Source organism: Abramis brama (genome assembly GCF_963993115.1).
Source record: "Abramis brama genome assembly, chromosome: 24".
Lineage (NCBI taxonomy): Eukaryota > Metazoa > Chordata > Actinopteri > Cypriniformes > Leuciscidae > Abramis > Abramis brama.
Window position 1 is genome coordinate 12,795,459 of NC_139986.1, and position 16,247 is coordinate 12,811,705.

General features: G+C 38.3%; 1 protein-coding gene across 9 annotated transcripts in view; it reads right to left on the reverse strand.

The window, feature by feature from the left end:
* The window catches only part of kiaa1217 (KIAA1217 ortholog), a 126,481-nt gene that overhangs the window by 25,848 nt on the left and 84,386 nt on the right, over positions 1-16,247 (reverse strand). For 7 of the 9 annotated variants that reach the window (XM_084102772.1, XM_084102771.1, XM_084102769.1 and 4 more), the window contains 3 exons: positions 11,126-11,330; positions 5,138-5,336; positions 2,169-2,262 (listed from right to left, as the gene is read on the reverse strand). In XM_084102772.1, coding sequence (XP_083958898.1) covers positions 2,169-2,262; positions 5,138-5,336; positions 11,126-11,330 — 498 coding nt within the window. Of the gene's footprint in view, positions 1-2,168; positions 2,263-5,137; positions 5,337-11,125; positions 11,331-13,454; positions 13,542-16,247 lie in introns of all 9 variants that reach the window. The other 2 variants (XM_084102768.1, XM_084102770.1) reach the window with 1 other exon arrangement.

The following is a 16,247-nucleotide window of genomic DNA, read 5'->3' on the forward strand; positions in this document are numbered from 1 at the left end:
ATATAAAAAAATCTCTTTAAACTTCCACAATGACAAACACCGACCCTTCCTGTGAACTTTGGCAACTGTCTGAACAACTTGTTCTCACTCTCTTGTCAGCAAACAGATAATAGTCTCTATCTTTTGTATTCTTTCTCTCTCCCTTTAAACCTGTACATATGCGACTGTAAGGCATCACTCAACATAGTGTAATCCACTTAGACATGGACACGTGACACAAACAATGCGCCTTTCAACTTCTAACTTTGCACACATTCTCAAACAAAAATCAAACAAAATATAGTGAGCAAAGTCCTTCACTTCCTTGAACTTTCACAACTTCCCTTAAGGGCTCTTACAGCAGCGTCTAAAACTCTAATCAAATGCATATTAGTTGTGCGAGTTGGTCAAAGCCAAACCGAGGATTACCACAGACAAAAGTCTGGGGCTACCTTGTTAAATTTGGGGTAACACAGAGAGAAAATGAAAGCATTGCGATCTAATTTCCGTCACATCACACACATCACCACCAAACAAACAGGGCCGGCATGGCAAGAGATTAGAGAGGATTATGGGAGGAAAAGGAACGAGGAAAAAGCCTTTGCTTTCTATTCAGTGCTTCCACCAATTCTGTTTCAATCCTGATCCAATCCCCCTGAAATTAGGCCCGGGGGACAAAGACGGACATGAAAGGATTGGAGTGGGGTGACTGGGGTGGGGGTGACTCTAACTGTGAAGAGCAGAGGGATCCCTGGTGATGGCCGAAAAGAAAAGGGAAGGCCGGGAAGGGACCTGTTATTTAAATAATGCCCTCAGTTCATTTTTCTGAGCATGCCAAAAAATGAAAAGTGGCAACATGTGGGCATTACAGAAGGATTTGGAATAACTGACTACTTAGTAGGTTGTTCGAACAAGTAGAGAAGCCTACTATAATTACGTTTGTTAAAAGTCACGTCCACAAAATACACGGATGCCAAGTACAATATATATCGGAAAAAAATCGGTTATCGGCCGATAACAGGGATTTTTATTTACCTTATCAAATAATACTCAATATCAGCTAATTTAATTGTTCATGCTCATTTATCCTATTTTAATTGTTTAACTGTTAAATATTTAGCAAATCTAAAAATGACTTTGATATATCTATATATCTATATATGAAGAGTTCAGATGCAAAAGCCTCTAAGAGCCATCTGAAATTTTCTTCTAGAATGATCATTTTTATCAAGCTCGTATATTTAAGTTCAGTAATTTCACTTAAATGACAATTAATAGGTTATTTTTATGGCCATTTAAGTGAAATTGCTGAACTTAAATATACGAGCTTGATAAATATTATCATTCTAGAAGAAAATTTCAGATGGCACTTAGAGGCTTTTGCATCTGAACTCTTCATATATATACACACACACACACACACACACACACACATACACATATTACCGTTCAAAAGTTTGATGTCAGTACATTGTTTTTGAAGAAATTAATACTTTTATTCAGCAGGGACACATTACATTGATCAAAAGTTCAATACTTAAAACATTTATAATGTAATAAAAGATTATTTTACAGATATTACGCGAATGTAATATCACGGTTTCAACTAAATTCTTAAGCAGCTCAACTGTTTTCAGCATTAATAAGAAATGTTTCTTGAGCAGCAAATCATCATATTAGAATGATTTCTGAAAGATCACGTGACACTGAAGACTGGAGTAATGATGGTGAAAATTCATCTTTGCATCACAGGAATAAATTACATTTTAAAATATATTCAAATAGAAAACAGTTATTTTGGCAATTATATGTCACAATATTACTGTTTTTACTTTGTTTTTGATCAAATAATTGCAGCCTTGGTGAGCATTAGAGACTAGATAGACTAGTGGACCTAACATGTAGGTTGTTGGGTGACTATCCAGAGTTCTCAACTTCACCAAACTCCATAAATTATTTGATAATCTCATTTATCTAGTGCTCTCCTTGAGTAATATATCTGTTCAGACGTGCAGCGTTGGAAGTATTTAGATCACAAACATAAATTTGACATTATCAAGACCAAATACAAAGCATGTCAAACTGAAATTTTCCATCAGCTATCCAACCATTCACAAAAACATATCTCCGTTAAGGATTCTGACTTCTCATTGGTCTAACAAAAATGTCCACACTAGCATGGCACTCACCCTTGCATCTCCATTGCTTGGCCGGGCTCCATGACTGAACGCTTGCGCTGGGTCTTTGTGGTACACCTTCAGGCAGGAGTGATCTGTGATGTTCCTGTGCGGGGAGAAATCCACATCGGTCACATATCCAGACCAAACGTCACCATCCGATCGGGGTCGCGTACGGTACCATGAAGGTCGGCCCCTGAGCTCTGCCACAACAGGGTGCACTAGGGCCGACGGTATATCAACACGCGAGAGCGGAGAGTGGCAGCGAGAGAGGTCAAAGGAATCACGAGAATAAAACGATTCGCTGAGAGACACAGGCGAGCTGGAGCGAGAAACTGGAGATGAAGATGAGAAGCTACGACTCACTGTTACAAAATCCATGGTGGCTGAGATATCCGTTAATGTCCAGACTATAATTCTCTGTAGGTCCAGAAATGATTTACTAATACAGCATTGAGCTAAAACATTAACTGTCTACTAACCAAGTTTGGCTAGTTATGTTTTTAAGTCTCTGTCTTCCTGGACCTCTCAAAAGGAGTTTGCCTGCTATACCGATTTGAATAAAGTGACGTGAGCATTTTTCTCATGCAGTCTGTGGTCATGTGGCTATTATTCACATTTACAGCCGTGATAAAAAAGGAGTTGTCTTTGGTACTTTGGTACATGTTGCATCATCATGGAATTGTAAATGCACTGACCGCTCCTCTGCCTACAGGACAATATGTGTATGAGTCACTATTTACAGTCTCATTAGATCTGAGAAAAAGTCAATGATTAAATTTGGTTGTGGCCAGTTCTTAATAAAAAATAAAAAAACATGAAATCATTGGATGATCACATGATTCTTTCATATATTGGAGTGTTTTCTGCTGAAACAGGAAGTTTGAGTGAATTGGACAAAAATCTGCACATTGCAAGCTGAGTCATTAATACTTTTCATCTGTTTCCCCAAAAGTGAAACACTGGTCATTTTAAAAATATTTTTTTGGGGGTATTACTGTTTTTACTGTATTTTTGATCAAATAAATGCAGACTTCTTTCCAAAACATTTTTAAAAAATCCCCAAAAATACTGTATGAAAGATAGTGTATATACTATAAGTTAATTTTGTCAACCTTTAGCAATATACTAGCATGTAGATAGCTCAAGTTCTCATTTCATCAGGTCTTTCAAAGGTGATTCCCAACTGAGAAAGTGTTGTGGTTTACTCTTAATTCTGTAAACTGGTAGAGAGATACATTAGGGAAGGAAAGCTATGCACACATAAGTGTTTAGAGAGCTTGAGGTGGAGGGAAAGATGAAAGACCAGAGAAAATGAGAGTGAAAGATATGTTGGAGTGTTTGTTTGATGTGTGACATAAGTGGTGGTATGTTAACATTAGCTGTGCTGGTGGGTGATGTATGACGCTTAGGTTTATTGGTTTAAAGTAAGAGAAACAAATGATGTGAGGCCATTCTTACTTTAGCTGTCTCGCTTTGACTGTAAATCTGTTCAAATTATATCTAGTTATAATGTCTGTGTGTATGTGAGTGAGGGTGGCTTATTTACAGATGGTTCAAATAAATATTATTTAAAGAGCTACAGTTCCATATTACAGAAATAATTCATCCAAAAATGAAAAGTCTGTCATCCTTTATTCGCTCCAACCAATATGGATGTCTTAGTTTTGCAAATGAAATTTGAGAGCCATGATGGAGAACATTTTCAGCAAATAACTTAAATTGCAATGTGTTCCTCACATAAAGCTATCATATGAATTCGGAAGGCTTGGAATATAGTGACCCAGTGGGATTGACTACTTTTATGACACAATTATGGTCCTTTTGTGACGTTTTCAGAGCTTGACAGTCACTAGTCACTGTATGCTTTTGTCATAATTTTGGTAAAATCTGCATAAATATTCTGTTAAAAATCTCATTTTATGTTCCACAGCAGAAAGAAAGTCATACGGGTTTGGAACTGCATGAGGGTGAGTAAATGATAACAGAATATTAATTTCCATTCATTTACAATTCTTTACCAGCTACACAATTCCTGTAAATCCATGCATGAGAGATTTGATTCCTAAGTTTGTTCTCAAGGAAAAAACAATCGAACAGGAAAGAGAGGTGCAATTGGACCTCGAAGAATGTCACTTGCTGTGTTGATTGAAACAAAAGGAAGCATGCGGAATGAGGAAGGAAGACAGTAATCTGTTCAAACTTTGAAGGGAAAGTACACCCAAAAATGAAAATGATCTCATAATTTACTCACTCCTAATTTACACACCTCCTGGGTGTACATGACTTTCTTCTTTCAGGCAAACACATTTAGAGTTATATTAACAATATCCTGGCTCTGTAATGGCATTAAATAGTGTCCTAGTTTTTGAAGCTCCAAAAAGCACATCCATCCAACATAAAAGTAATCCATATACGACTCCAGTGGGTTAATAAATGCCATCTGAAGTGAAGCGATGGGTCCTTGTAAGAAAAATATCCATATTTAAAACTATAATCACTGGCTTAGAATTAGGAATTAGAAGACTAAAACGAGAAGTTTTGAAGAAAAATGTAAGAGTATTTCGATATAAGAGAAGAGAAGCTACGTCTTACGTCAGGTCAGAGGTCACCTTTCTGTCGGAACTCGACTCTCTCGTGAACGCGTACACAGTTGCCAAAAGCCAGTGATTATAGTTTATAAAGGTTTAAATATGGATCGCTTCGCTTCAGAAACCATTTATTAACCAACTGTAGTCGTATGGATTACTTTTATGATGGATGAATGTGCTTTATTGAGCTTCAAAAACTCGGGCACTATTCAATTCCATTGCAAAGCTGGGAAGAGCCAGGATATTATTTAACGATTTTGTTCGGCTGAAAGAAGAAAGTCATATACTATACATCTAGGATGACTTGAGGGTGAGTAAATGATGGGATAATTTTCAATTTTGGCCGAGCTATTCCTTCAAAGTGGCTGAATCTGATGCACACACACTCACCTGACATCAGTGAGTTCATAGTACACGTTCCTGGTCTCATCTTTGACGTAGATGGCGGTGCTGGGCGACTCCAGCATCTTCATGTTGAGCTGATGATGGAAGGCACTAACGAACAGAGCTCTGACTGTATCTACACTCGTTATCTCATTAGGCATGCGAATCTGCTTTGTGTCGTCTCCATACTGCAGATACAACACCCCTGAAAAACAGAAAGAGGAAACACGAAGAAAGATTGAGCTATATTATGTCTAAATAAATTAAAAATACAACACTTTAAAATCACGAGTTTGGGCATCAGAACATTATAATGTACATTTAAAAAAAAATGCTAAAAAGGACATTTAACTCTTTCCCTGCCATTGACAGACATTTCCGGCTTTCCATGTTTACACTGTTATAGGGGGGCGCTATTGTGCATCTCCTGAAAGAATACTGAATCTCCTGATCAAAACACAAGCGAAGAAGAAGCAGAAACAAGCGATATCATATGCAAGCATAAATGCATATGTGAAATAACACAATCATCAACATTAAACAGCATATAAATCAAAACTGCCTAATTGTCATGATTCTGCCCTCGTTGTCCTTGATTTTCTCTAGTCTTGAGGCAGGATCATGACAGACCCATGTTTTGTGTGCAAGCACATGGCCTTTTGTTTGGGCTGTGTGCTTGTGTTGTCTCGTCACTTAACCCCACCCCCTTGTTCTCCTCGTTAGTCATCATTGTTTTATTAGTATCACCTGTTGTCCTTATAATTTTCTCCCCTATTTAATCCCCTTGTGTTTGCTGTCTTGTGTGGGTTCATTTTGTAATCACTCCTGTGAGTATCCTGTTAAGAGTTTTGTCAAAGAGCTGTTTAGTCTTGTATCTGCTGTGAGTTTATAGTCTAGTTAACTGTCCAGTCTTAGTCTAGTGTTGTTAGTCTTTATTTTCCCTACCAGTGTTGTTTGCCCCCTCGTGGGTTTTGTTTTTCCTGTCATTAATAAACCTTGTTAATTGCATACTGTTTGGGTTCATCACCGAGAGTCGTGACAGAATGAACCCGCCAACTAAGAACCCAGCAGACAGTATGTCCCTTTCCGCCAAGCGACTATCAGACAGCTGAGAACAATGGTGGCTGTCAACTATCTCTGACACGAAGAGTGGCAAGACTCTGTTTCCCCCTCAGGGAGAGATGTTGTTGAGAAAGTACGCCCAGGTCGTGGAAGAGAGGAGGTTTTTCATACCGGAGTTCCTCCTCAATTCTTACCTCATCGTGGGTCTCAATGTTCCTCCTCCTCTGACTGAATGGGAGGGGCTGATTCGTCGCCCGTTCAGTGATATGGTGGACTGTTTGTGTCGGAAGGAGCCGCAGGGTCCCACTGTGTTGTCACCACCTGCCAGGCTGCCAGTGATCCCGGAGGATTGCGTTTTAGCCGTTGTTACGCAGGGGGACCAGGCGCGCTCCACTTTGACTCCCGAAGCGTCATCTGCACCTGTAAGTCTCTGTGGTAAACGAGGGAGACAGTTCGCGTGGGAGTCTGCTTCGGAGTCCTCCTCGACTGAGTCCGCCCTGCCTGAGACTGTCCTCCCAACACCAGTTACGATCCCCGCTGAGCTTCCCCTACCGGTCACAAGCCCGGCTTTGGTCTCTGCTCCGCGGCCCAGGAGAAAGAAGAGGAAGAAGGGAGTCCCCTGTCTGCTGTCTCAGTCTTCCCCTGGGTCAGTGTCGGTTTCTCAACTCCCCGCTGCTGCAGAGAAAGCTGTTCCTGAGTCTGCTGCCGTAAGCGCTGTTTCTGAGCCAGCTGCTGTGAAAGCTGTGTCCGACTTAGCTGCTGAAGCTGTCCTGCAGGCCGTATCAGCTCGTCGAAAGATGCCTGTTGTCATTGCCGCTGAGGCTTTATCTAATTATCTGTCTAGTCAAGATCCTAGAAGTTCCTTCTAAACTTGTCTTGTCTTCAAGCCCTGAGTCAGCTGCAGAGGGTGCTGTTCCCGAGTCAGCAGCAGAGAGTGCTGTTCCCGAGTCAGCCGCAGGGAACCCTGTTTCCAAGTCTACTGCAGAGAACGATGTTTCTGAGTCTGCTATGGAGAGTTCTGGTTCCAAGTCTGCTATGGACAGCGATGTTCCGAGTCTGTTTCTGAGAGCCCAGTTCCTGTTCCAGTTCCACGACCAGCCTCAGCGTTGCCTCACTCCGCCCCTCTACTGCCTGTCGCACCCCTTGTCTTTGTTCCACTGCCGGCTGCAGCAGTCCCCCCTTGTTGCCAAGCCTCTGTTTCTCTCCCCGGTCACCCCCGTCGCTTCTCAGCCCCGGACTGTTTCCCCCAAGACCTCTCCTCATGTATCCCCAACCAAGTCTACCTGGATTCCTCGCCCCAAGCCCTCATCCCGCAAACCTAAGACCCCCAGTCCTCCTATCCACCCTGGATCACCCCCCATGAACTCGGTTTCCTCCGCCTCCCCTTCCATGTTTATTTTTGATATGTCATCCCAACCCTGTTATTGTTTTTTCATGTATGCCTTTGTTGTTGTTCGGCATGTTTTGTCGGTTTGTGTCTGTCTCAGTCTGTCATGTCCCCTTGAGGAGCGTCTGGAAGCCGTTGTCATGTCCCCTTGAGGAGCGATATCTGATATGGCACTGATATATCATGCATTTCTACATGCGACCATATCGATAAATCACTTATATCTTCTTCAATGACACTATGAGGGATCCTTTTTTTTTTTTTTTTTTTAAAGTGGGTGAAAGAGAGAAGTAGGGTGTGGCCGAGTGTTCAAAGATGGATGGAGGGAGTTGTAATGTTTGCCTACATCGGTTCAAAAGGGACCATATGAATGCAGATTAGTGAAATGTGTATTTCCATGTTCGCTTACTAGGTGAGACAACTGCTTGTGCGCGTGTGAAAGTGTTTGTTGTGTGTTAGATAGATAGATAGACAGACAGATAGATAGATAGATAGATAGATAGCTGCTCAGCTGCTCATGTAAACAGTAGACAGCTCACTTGGGTTTGGAACAGTCTCTGAAACTCTACACTACCATTTCACTCTAATGACCGACATTAATAACTAATTATCGAGCATCAAACAATCAACAGCCTATAATTCAGAAGAGCACCTTGGGCTAAATGCCAAGCCACATCTGAAGGACTGCTTTATTCACAATCACATACTAGCACTCTTAGACAAACGGGAAAAGCCTCAAAGGAAAAAGGTTCTAATTGTTTGAATTTTAATATTGTCCACATGAGACGTTTCCATCATCTCCATTCATACTGTTTACTGTTTACTTAAGACAGAAGATATTTTTTTCAATCAGTAACCGCCCTTTTCAGGAGCATTGGAAAACTGTATTTTTCCCGTTCATTTTCTCCATAAGGTTTTAAGTTATGAATCAAACAGCTCTGAAATTAATCACAAAAATTACAAACTTTGAAGCGAAACTGTATTCGAACTCCAAGAAAAACATGTATATTTAACATATTTTACCAATTAATGAACTCCATAACCCATGAAACTCTGCAAATAACGTTAACGCATAAAAATGGAACAATATGAAACTACTGACTAAACGGCAATATATAATCAAATAAAATGCAACGTATTTGCAGTTTATTGCAAAATATTAAGCAAGGCTTATATGATATTGTTAAAAATACATTTCTGTACAGAAAAAATGAATGGGATTTTTACTTCCAGTACCAGACTGTAGTGCTCTATTCTTCCAAAGAAGGTCTTACACAAACCTAAGATGACATCTCTCAACAACTGAAACTTAAGACCGCTGAACTAGAGGAATGGTGACTTACAGCAAGCAGGTCTCTAATAGATGCAGGTCTCCTCGCCTTTGTGTTTCTTCTGATTAAACAACATCTAGCTTTTCCCTGCAGGTCTGCCTACATCTACATCTTCTCAGAGGAATATTGAGGGCATAGTTTGAGTGAACACACTTTTTCTCCCCATAACTATCTTTCCAGATGGTCCTTGTTTAAACCGACCAATCAGAGTTAAGCAGCCAGAGAGAAAGCTCCCATTTCAAGGCCTGTGTGTGTTTGACCGTCATTCTATCTGGATGTAGGGAGTATTCGGAGTGTGCTGGTGAATGTGTGTGTGTATGTTGGCAAAAGAGTCCTATTTCCGTGTGTTTCTGTCTGTGTGTGTGTGTGTGTGTCCACAAGCATGAGTCTGTGCAGTAATGTACGCCTGTGAGATGTTAAGTACAGGCTATGAATTTCAGCTGTGGAGCCTCGTATATTTCCATTACATGAACCGATGATGACAGAGCCAAATTCGCTGTTATGACATTGAACTTATATACAAGAGACAGACAGACAAACTTAAGTAAACACACACTTCCACAGATACTTAAACTCTGCAACTAAATGGTTTAGCAGCCAGACGGAAAATAAGTAAGGCAGCAGTGTGAATGTGATCGCTCATTCATACTGGTGAATTCCACAGAAAGCTCAGCAGATTACCGCAGAAATCGAACACCCGTCATTCACAATTCGACACGCTCCTCAACCCTTGTGAGTTAGTTTATTTGCTTTCCTTAAATGTGAAATAAATATATAGACGTCAAAGTCATGATTTCCGAGCTATGCGATTGCAAATGTGTTCTGAATTGTTCAGAATTTCTATGAGGCTAGAAGTAGGGCTGCACGATTTTTGGAAAATTTTCTGATAAAATTGTGATTGCTATGTAAAATGTGATAAATAAATACAGGTTTCCTGTGTTACTGTAATTTTAGATTATATATAAATATATGGGTAACACTTTACAATAAGGTTCATTAGTTAACTACATTAGTTAACATTAACTAATAATGAACTGCACTTATACAGCATTTGTTCATCTTTGTTAATGTTAATTTCAACATTTACTAATACTTTATTAAAATCTTGTTAACATCAGGTAATGCACTGTGAACTAACATGAACAAACAATGAACAGCTTTATTTTCATTAACTAACATTAACAAAGATTAACAAAAACAGTAGTAAATGTATTGCTCATTGTTAGTTCATGTTTGTTAATACATTTACTAATGTTTAATAAAGGAACCTTATTGTAAAGTGTTACCTATATATATATATATATATATATATATATATATATATATATATATATATATATATATATATATATATATATTAATAATAATAATAAAATATTATTATTATTACTAACTAAAAATATTACTATATATATATATATATATATATATATATATAAAATTGTATTGCAATATTCCACTGTGAAATAAAACTAATAGTATTTAAGAAAAATTATATAATAATTATTTTATTTTACATTACAACTGTAAAATTACTATAATAATATTTATGGCTGTCTTCATTTCTTTATTTTCAAGTGATAAACCATCAAACTTTTATATTGTTGGAAAACTGTTGACAGCCCTTAAATGGGATAGTTCACCCAAAAATGAAAATTCCATCATAATTTACTCTCCCTCAAGTTGAACACAAAATAATATATTTTGAAGAATGTCGGTAACCAAAAAGTTGATGGGCCGCACTGACTTCCATAGTGTTTTTTTTCCATACCATGGAAGTCAATGTGGCCCATAACTATTTGGTTACCCATATTCTTCAAAATATATTCTTTTATGTTCAGCAGAAGAAAGGAATTCATACAGGTTTGGGTGAACTATCCCTTTAGAGCTTATTTTTTGTTGATATGCACTTCTCATGCACAAGTTTTGGGAAGATTGGGAAGTTGGTGCATGTTGCATTCCCAAATGCATGTTAAAGCGACTCAAACTTAGAGATAATAAATGAATAATGAAAAATTATTAAGAATGAACACAGTGCCAAGCTTCACTCTGAAACATGCAGCATTTGCGATTTAATAATCGCACTAAGCCATACAGCGATTTCAGTTTTATTTCAATTAATCATGTAGCCCTAGTCGGTCTTTCTGCATGGTTGCTATATTTAGAATGAGTGTATCTGTATATAATTTAGTATTTGTGTATCAGTGTGTATACCTAGTGAGCGATCCTTGGTCTGGTTAGTAGAGCGGACCACAGGCAGACTGGCTCGCGACCGGGAGCCTCGGGTGAAGGCGATGGGCATGTCACACTCAGACATGACCTCAAGAGCATCTAGAGAGACCAGTGAGCCGTGCTCCACCTGATCCACAAACACAGGAACTGGACTCTGACACACCACACTCTGCTTAGAGCCCCGGTTCTGTAGGAGGAAGAAGAAAAGGAGTGTTAGATAACATGCTGAATTCAATGACACGTCATTAGTACAATTCCTGAAAAACCATGGCATTTTTGGTTTCTCTGCTGGAAAAAACATTATACCAGCTTAAAGGTGCTCTAAGCGATGCCACGCGTTTTTTAGGCCAAAACATTTTTTGTCACATACAGCAAACATCTCCTCACTATCCGCTAGCTGCCTGTCCCCTGAACACACTGTAAAAAAACGTGGCACAGCCACAGGCTCCACAAACGGCAACAAAAACAAACTAGGCTCACCCGCACCATGAAACACAACACACAGTGCTCCAGCCAATCACTGGCAAGGAGTATTTGAGGGTGGGGTTTGGGGGTTAGTGTGCATACACATGAAGGGGAGGAGAGAGAAGCATGAAGAGGGAAGTTTGAATTATGGCTGACACACGACCAAATAGACGACGTTCCGATTAACAAATTGCAAAGAAGAGGGACAAGGATAAGGAACGCACAAAGTCCCGAATTTACATCGGAAAAACCTTTGAAAGGTGGCGAGAACTCCGCCGGCAGAAGGGATTCCAATCCGACATTCAGTTGCTCTGTTTTTGCTGAACAGGTGGGTAAATCCATTTTTCTCTCTAAACTGACGTTCATGTTCGCCAAACCAACACAATAATGTCATTAGCTAGAACTATGCAGTCAGCGTTAACTTTGGTGAATACAACTTATATGTTTCTAGCAGCTAGCGATCAATCTCTATTGTAAATTCACAGTAGGGCGACAATTAGTGTGAATGATTGTTTTCATCCACTGTTTGTTATGAATTTGAATGTTCATAGGCTGTTGACAGCTTTGACTAAATTTGTTTACGACGCCGCCGTTGTTTATGCTCACTGGGAAACGCGAAGCTAACGTTATCTTGCTATTATTGCGTCCTTGTATGGGAGCTATAGTTATAACCTCAGGTGTCGAAACGATTTTAAGATAATGTTTCTCTTTTTCTGCATTCTGTTCTGCAATATATAAAAGCATTTATCTAACTTGGTGACATTACACATTGAATGAAGTATCAGTAAAACTTAACTTTGTTTGTAGTGACTATTTTGACTTTCCTTTATGCCGGAAGGGAGGGGAGGAGGGAGGGTCTAGCTAGCCTCCGTTTTGTTTGACAACAATTCGAATGTCAACAAGAACTAACGTCTCCCGGGATCGCTTAGAGCACCTTTAAGTTGGTCAGGCTGTTTTTAGGACATTGTAACTGGTTTGTAGAAGCTGGTTCAAAGTGGTCTACTAGCATAAACCAGCTTGATAAACTATTTTTGTCATCTCTGCTGGGAAAAAAACAGCTCATACCAGCTTAAGATGGTCAGGCTGTTTTAGGGGACATGGTAGCTGGTTTGTAAAAGCTGGTTCAAAGTGGTCTACTAGCACAAACCAATTTGATAAAGCCATTTTTTGTCTTCTCTGCTGGGGAAAAAAGAAGATTACACCAGCTTAAGATGGTCAAGCTGTTTTTGGGACAATGTAGCTAGTTTGTAGTAGCTAGTTCAAAGTGGTCAACTAGCATAAACCAGCTTGATAAACCATTTTTGTCTTCTCTGCTTGAAAAACCAGATCATACCAATTTAAGATGGTCAGGCTGTTTGTGCGGACATGGTAACTGGTTTGTAGTATTTCCTTCAAAGTCGTCTATCAGCATTAACCAGCTTAATAATATGATCCACTGGTAGACCATCTAGACCATCAAGACTAGTCAATGGACAGGATAGAACCTTTAGTAGTTGTCATTACTACATGCATAAAACTTGAACCACTCATTGTGAATAAAGCATCATTTGTCTGAATACACGTAACACACACTGCTCATTTTATTTAAAGCGACAGTCACCGGTCAACTGTGACCACTGCAATCAGTCATGCAGCAAGACACAGATCAGAATGACTAACCACACCAAAAACTAGATTCAAAATGTATGCAGAATTTATACATCAAAATATATTAGGACCTGTCTGTACATATATATATATTAATATAGTCAGTTAATTAACTTCAAAGTTTTTCCATGTTAGGTGATTTTGTGGTATTGTTAAACACACACATGCATCACACACTCTCATCCGTGCTAGTACTGACTCTGCGTGAACCAACGGTCTGGATTTTCATCAGATATCTTTGAATATCTATCTCAGAGTGCAGAGCGGACAACATCCCCTGAAATAACTATTAGGACAGAGAGAAAGAGATACAGAGTATGAAGGCAAAAACATAGATGAGGAACATATGCATAATAGAAACAGAAAATGTGGAATTCAGCAGAGAGAAATGATGCTAATGTTTGAAAATACCCACAAACCAGAGCAGCTGATGAGCACTTTCACTGTATACATTTTAGAACCTTCAAAATGTGTTTTATAAGTACTTCATCCTACAGGTATAGAGAAATATGTGACAGTTCAGACTCCTGCCAAGCATATATGGGCCATTATGCAAGTCGAAGAAAGGTCCACTGACAAACTGAGCACACACCATTAGAAAACTTTCATTCTTTAATTAACCACTACAAAATAAACATTTTATATTTAATATATCAACAGATTTTTTCAAGTGCATTTTAAATTGAAGGAAATTTATCTTCTCAAATGCAATTCACATGTCAGCATATATACACATGCCACATTTGTTTACAAGACATTCAAAAAGAATGACAGAATGTTAATTTTTGAGTGAACTATTCCTTTAAAGTTAGGTAACAGGAATCACTTTTAGTCAAATACATTTTATGAGTCATGACATATGATAGTCTACAAAGTGCTTTTGATATTTAAATTACCTGATGCATCATTAAAAGTCATTGAATGTATGAACGAGCAGATCTCCTGACACTGAAACACCCACACCTGCGGTTTATTGTAATTTAGATGTTTATTCATCTCTTTGATATGAGGCAGGAAAAGTGAGAGTTTGAACTTAACCAGATGAGTTCAGAACTTTCCAGACCACAGCAAAGAGTCCTGGGGTTCTTTTGAGGGCAGGAAGTGGGAAATAAGATCCACAACCACCAACGCAATGATATTCAGTGGGCACGCACAGGACAGGAGCTGTCAACAAACTTATGACAATACAAGCTCAAGGGTGTGTTTGTGCGTGTCTGAGTCACCACAGGTTAACTCCTATTCTCAGACCTCTTCTATAATTAGCTTAAAAGTTCATCATGAGTTCAAAAAGCATACCAAAACCAAGAAATACAAAATAAACACCATAATGTAGCTTAAAATTCTGGACAATAATATTTATTTTAGTATTAGTATAGTATGTTCAAAAAGCACAATAAAAAATCTAATTATGTTAAAAATAGTACAATAAATTAGTATGACAAAATAATCATAGTATAGTAAAAAAAAAAAAAAAAGTACAATAAAATAGTATGACAAATGAATCATTTTATGTTAAAATGGTACAATAGTACGACTAAATAATCAAACTTTTAAATAGTACGACAAATTATTATAGTATGTTAAAAGTTGTACAATAATATAACGACTGAATAATCATACTGTTAAAATAGTACAATAAAATGGTAGGATGGAAAAATCATAATGTTAAAAATAGTTCAATAAAATAGTATGAAATAATAATTCTGATAATATTATCATATTACTTTAAAAATGCTACAGTAAAATAGTATGAAAAATAATCATTTGTTAAAAAGAGTATGGCAGGGGGGATGGGATGATGCCAATTGATTTTAGAAATATGTATCTGTGCATGTTTTTAGAGCTTATATTGCCCTCAACAACATATGGCCTCAATAGCAGTTGCGTGTCAAACCACAAACGGTTGCAATAAAGGTGAGAAAAGGATCTATTCGCAGCAATACCGAGATTTATTAAACTGAACTCAAAATACTCCGCTATAAACATGACGTAAAACGTGAACTGACCATGAACTGAAAGAAACACAGAGCTTAAATACACAGACCAAACGAAATGAACAACAGGTGCAAATGATAATCAAACAATGAGAAACCATAGTAACTAACTGAAACGCAGGAAACTGAACTAAATGTGAAAACCCACCCAAACATACAAAATACAGAGATACACAAACTATCACTTACATTGCACAGTTAACGCATGTATGTTAGAAGGTCTGTAATTATTATATACTGTGTGTACCCGGCAGATGTCACGATAAGAGTGTCTGCTCTCCTGAATACAGTAAGATACTGTAACAGACACAGCACTGAATAAACTACCGATCCGGAAGTGGTTTGGTCAAACAGGTTTCAGAATCTATAGAGGACAAGTGAATGATGTAGTTATGATAACTCACTTATCTTTAATTAACTTCATGGTTATCAATGTGGAAGTTGTGGCTTACAAAATAACAAGTAAAATTCATATCTGCAACTGTAAGAATAAAAAGCAGGTTTGTGTGTGTTGACAGGAATGATAAAGATACAAACAGAGATAAGGAGTACTTTATCTGTACCATGAATTTTGCTTTGGCAATATTACAAAGCCTTTATAGTCAAGCCAATAAGACTTGTCATGAGAGACAAGAAAGAAAGGCAATAAAAAGTGATAACCGCACCAGATAACACAATGAGTCTAAGATTTTTTCAGACCAATGTTAACCAGGCCATGTTTTTAGTAACAGATGCGAATGGCTATACAGGGATAGTTTTAAAGCTGAATTGTTCTGGCTCTGCCAGTTGTTTTACCATTTTTTTTAACATGATACCTCAGTTATGCTGGGATTCCCCCCCTGAAAGAGTAATGTAACATCAGCTATACTCATTATGGACAAAACACAAACTCACACATACACAAAATGCATTGGAATCCATAATCTCCTGCCACCACACATAACACACTCAAAAACAAAACCAGGGGTGTATTTTTTCCCCCAAGGTCCACTTATAAT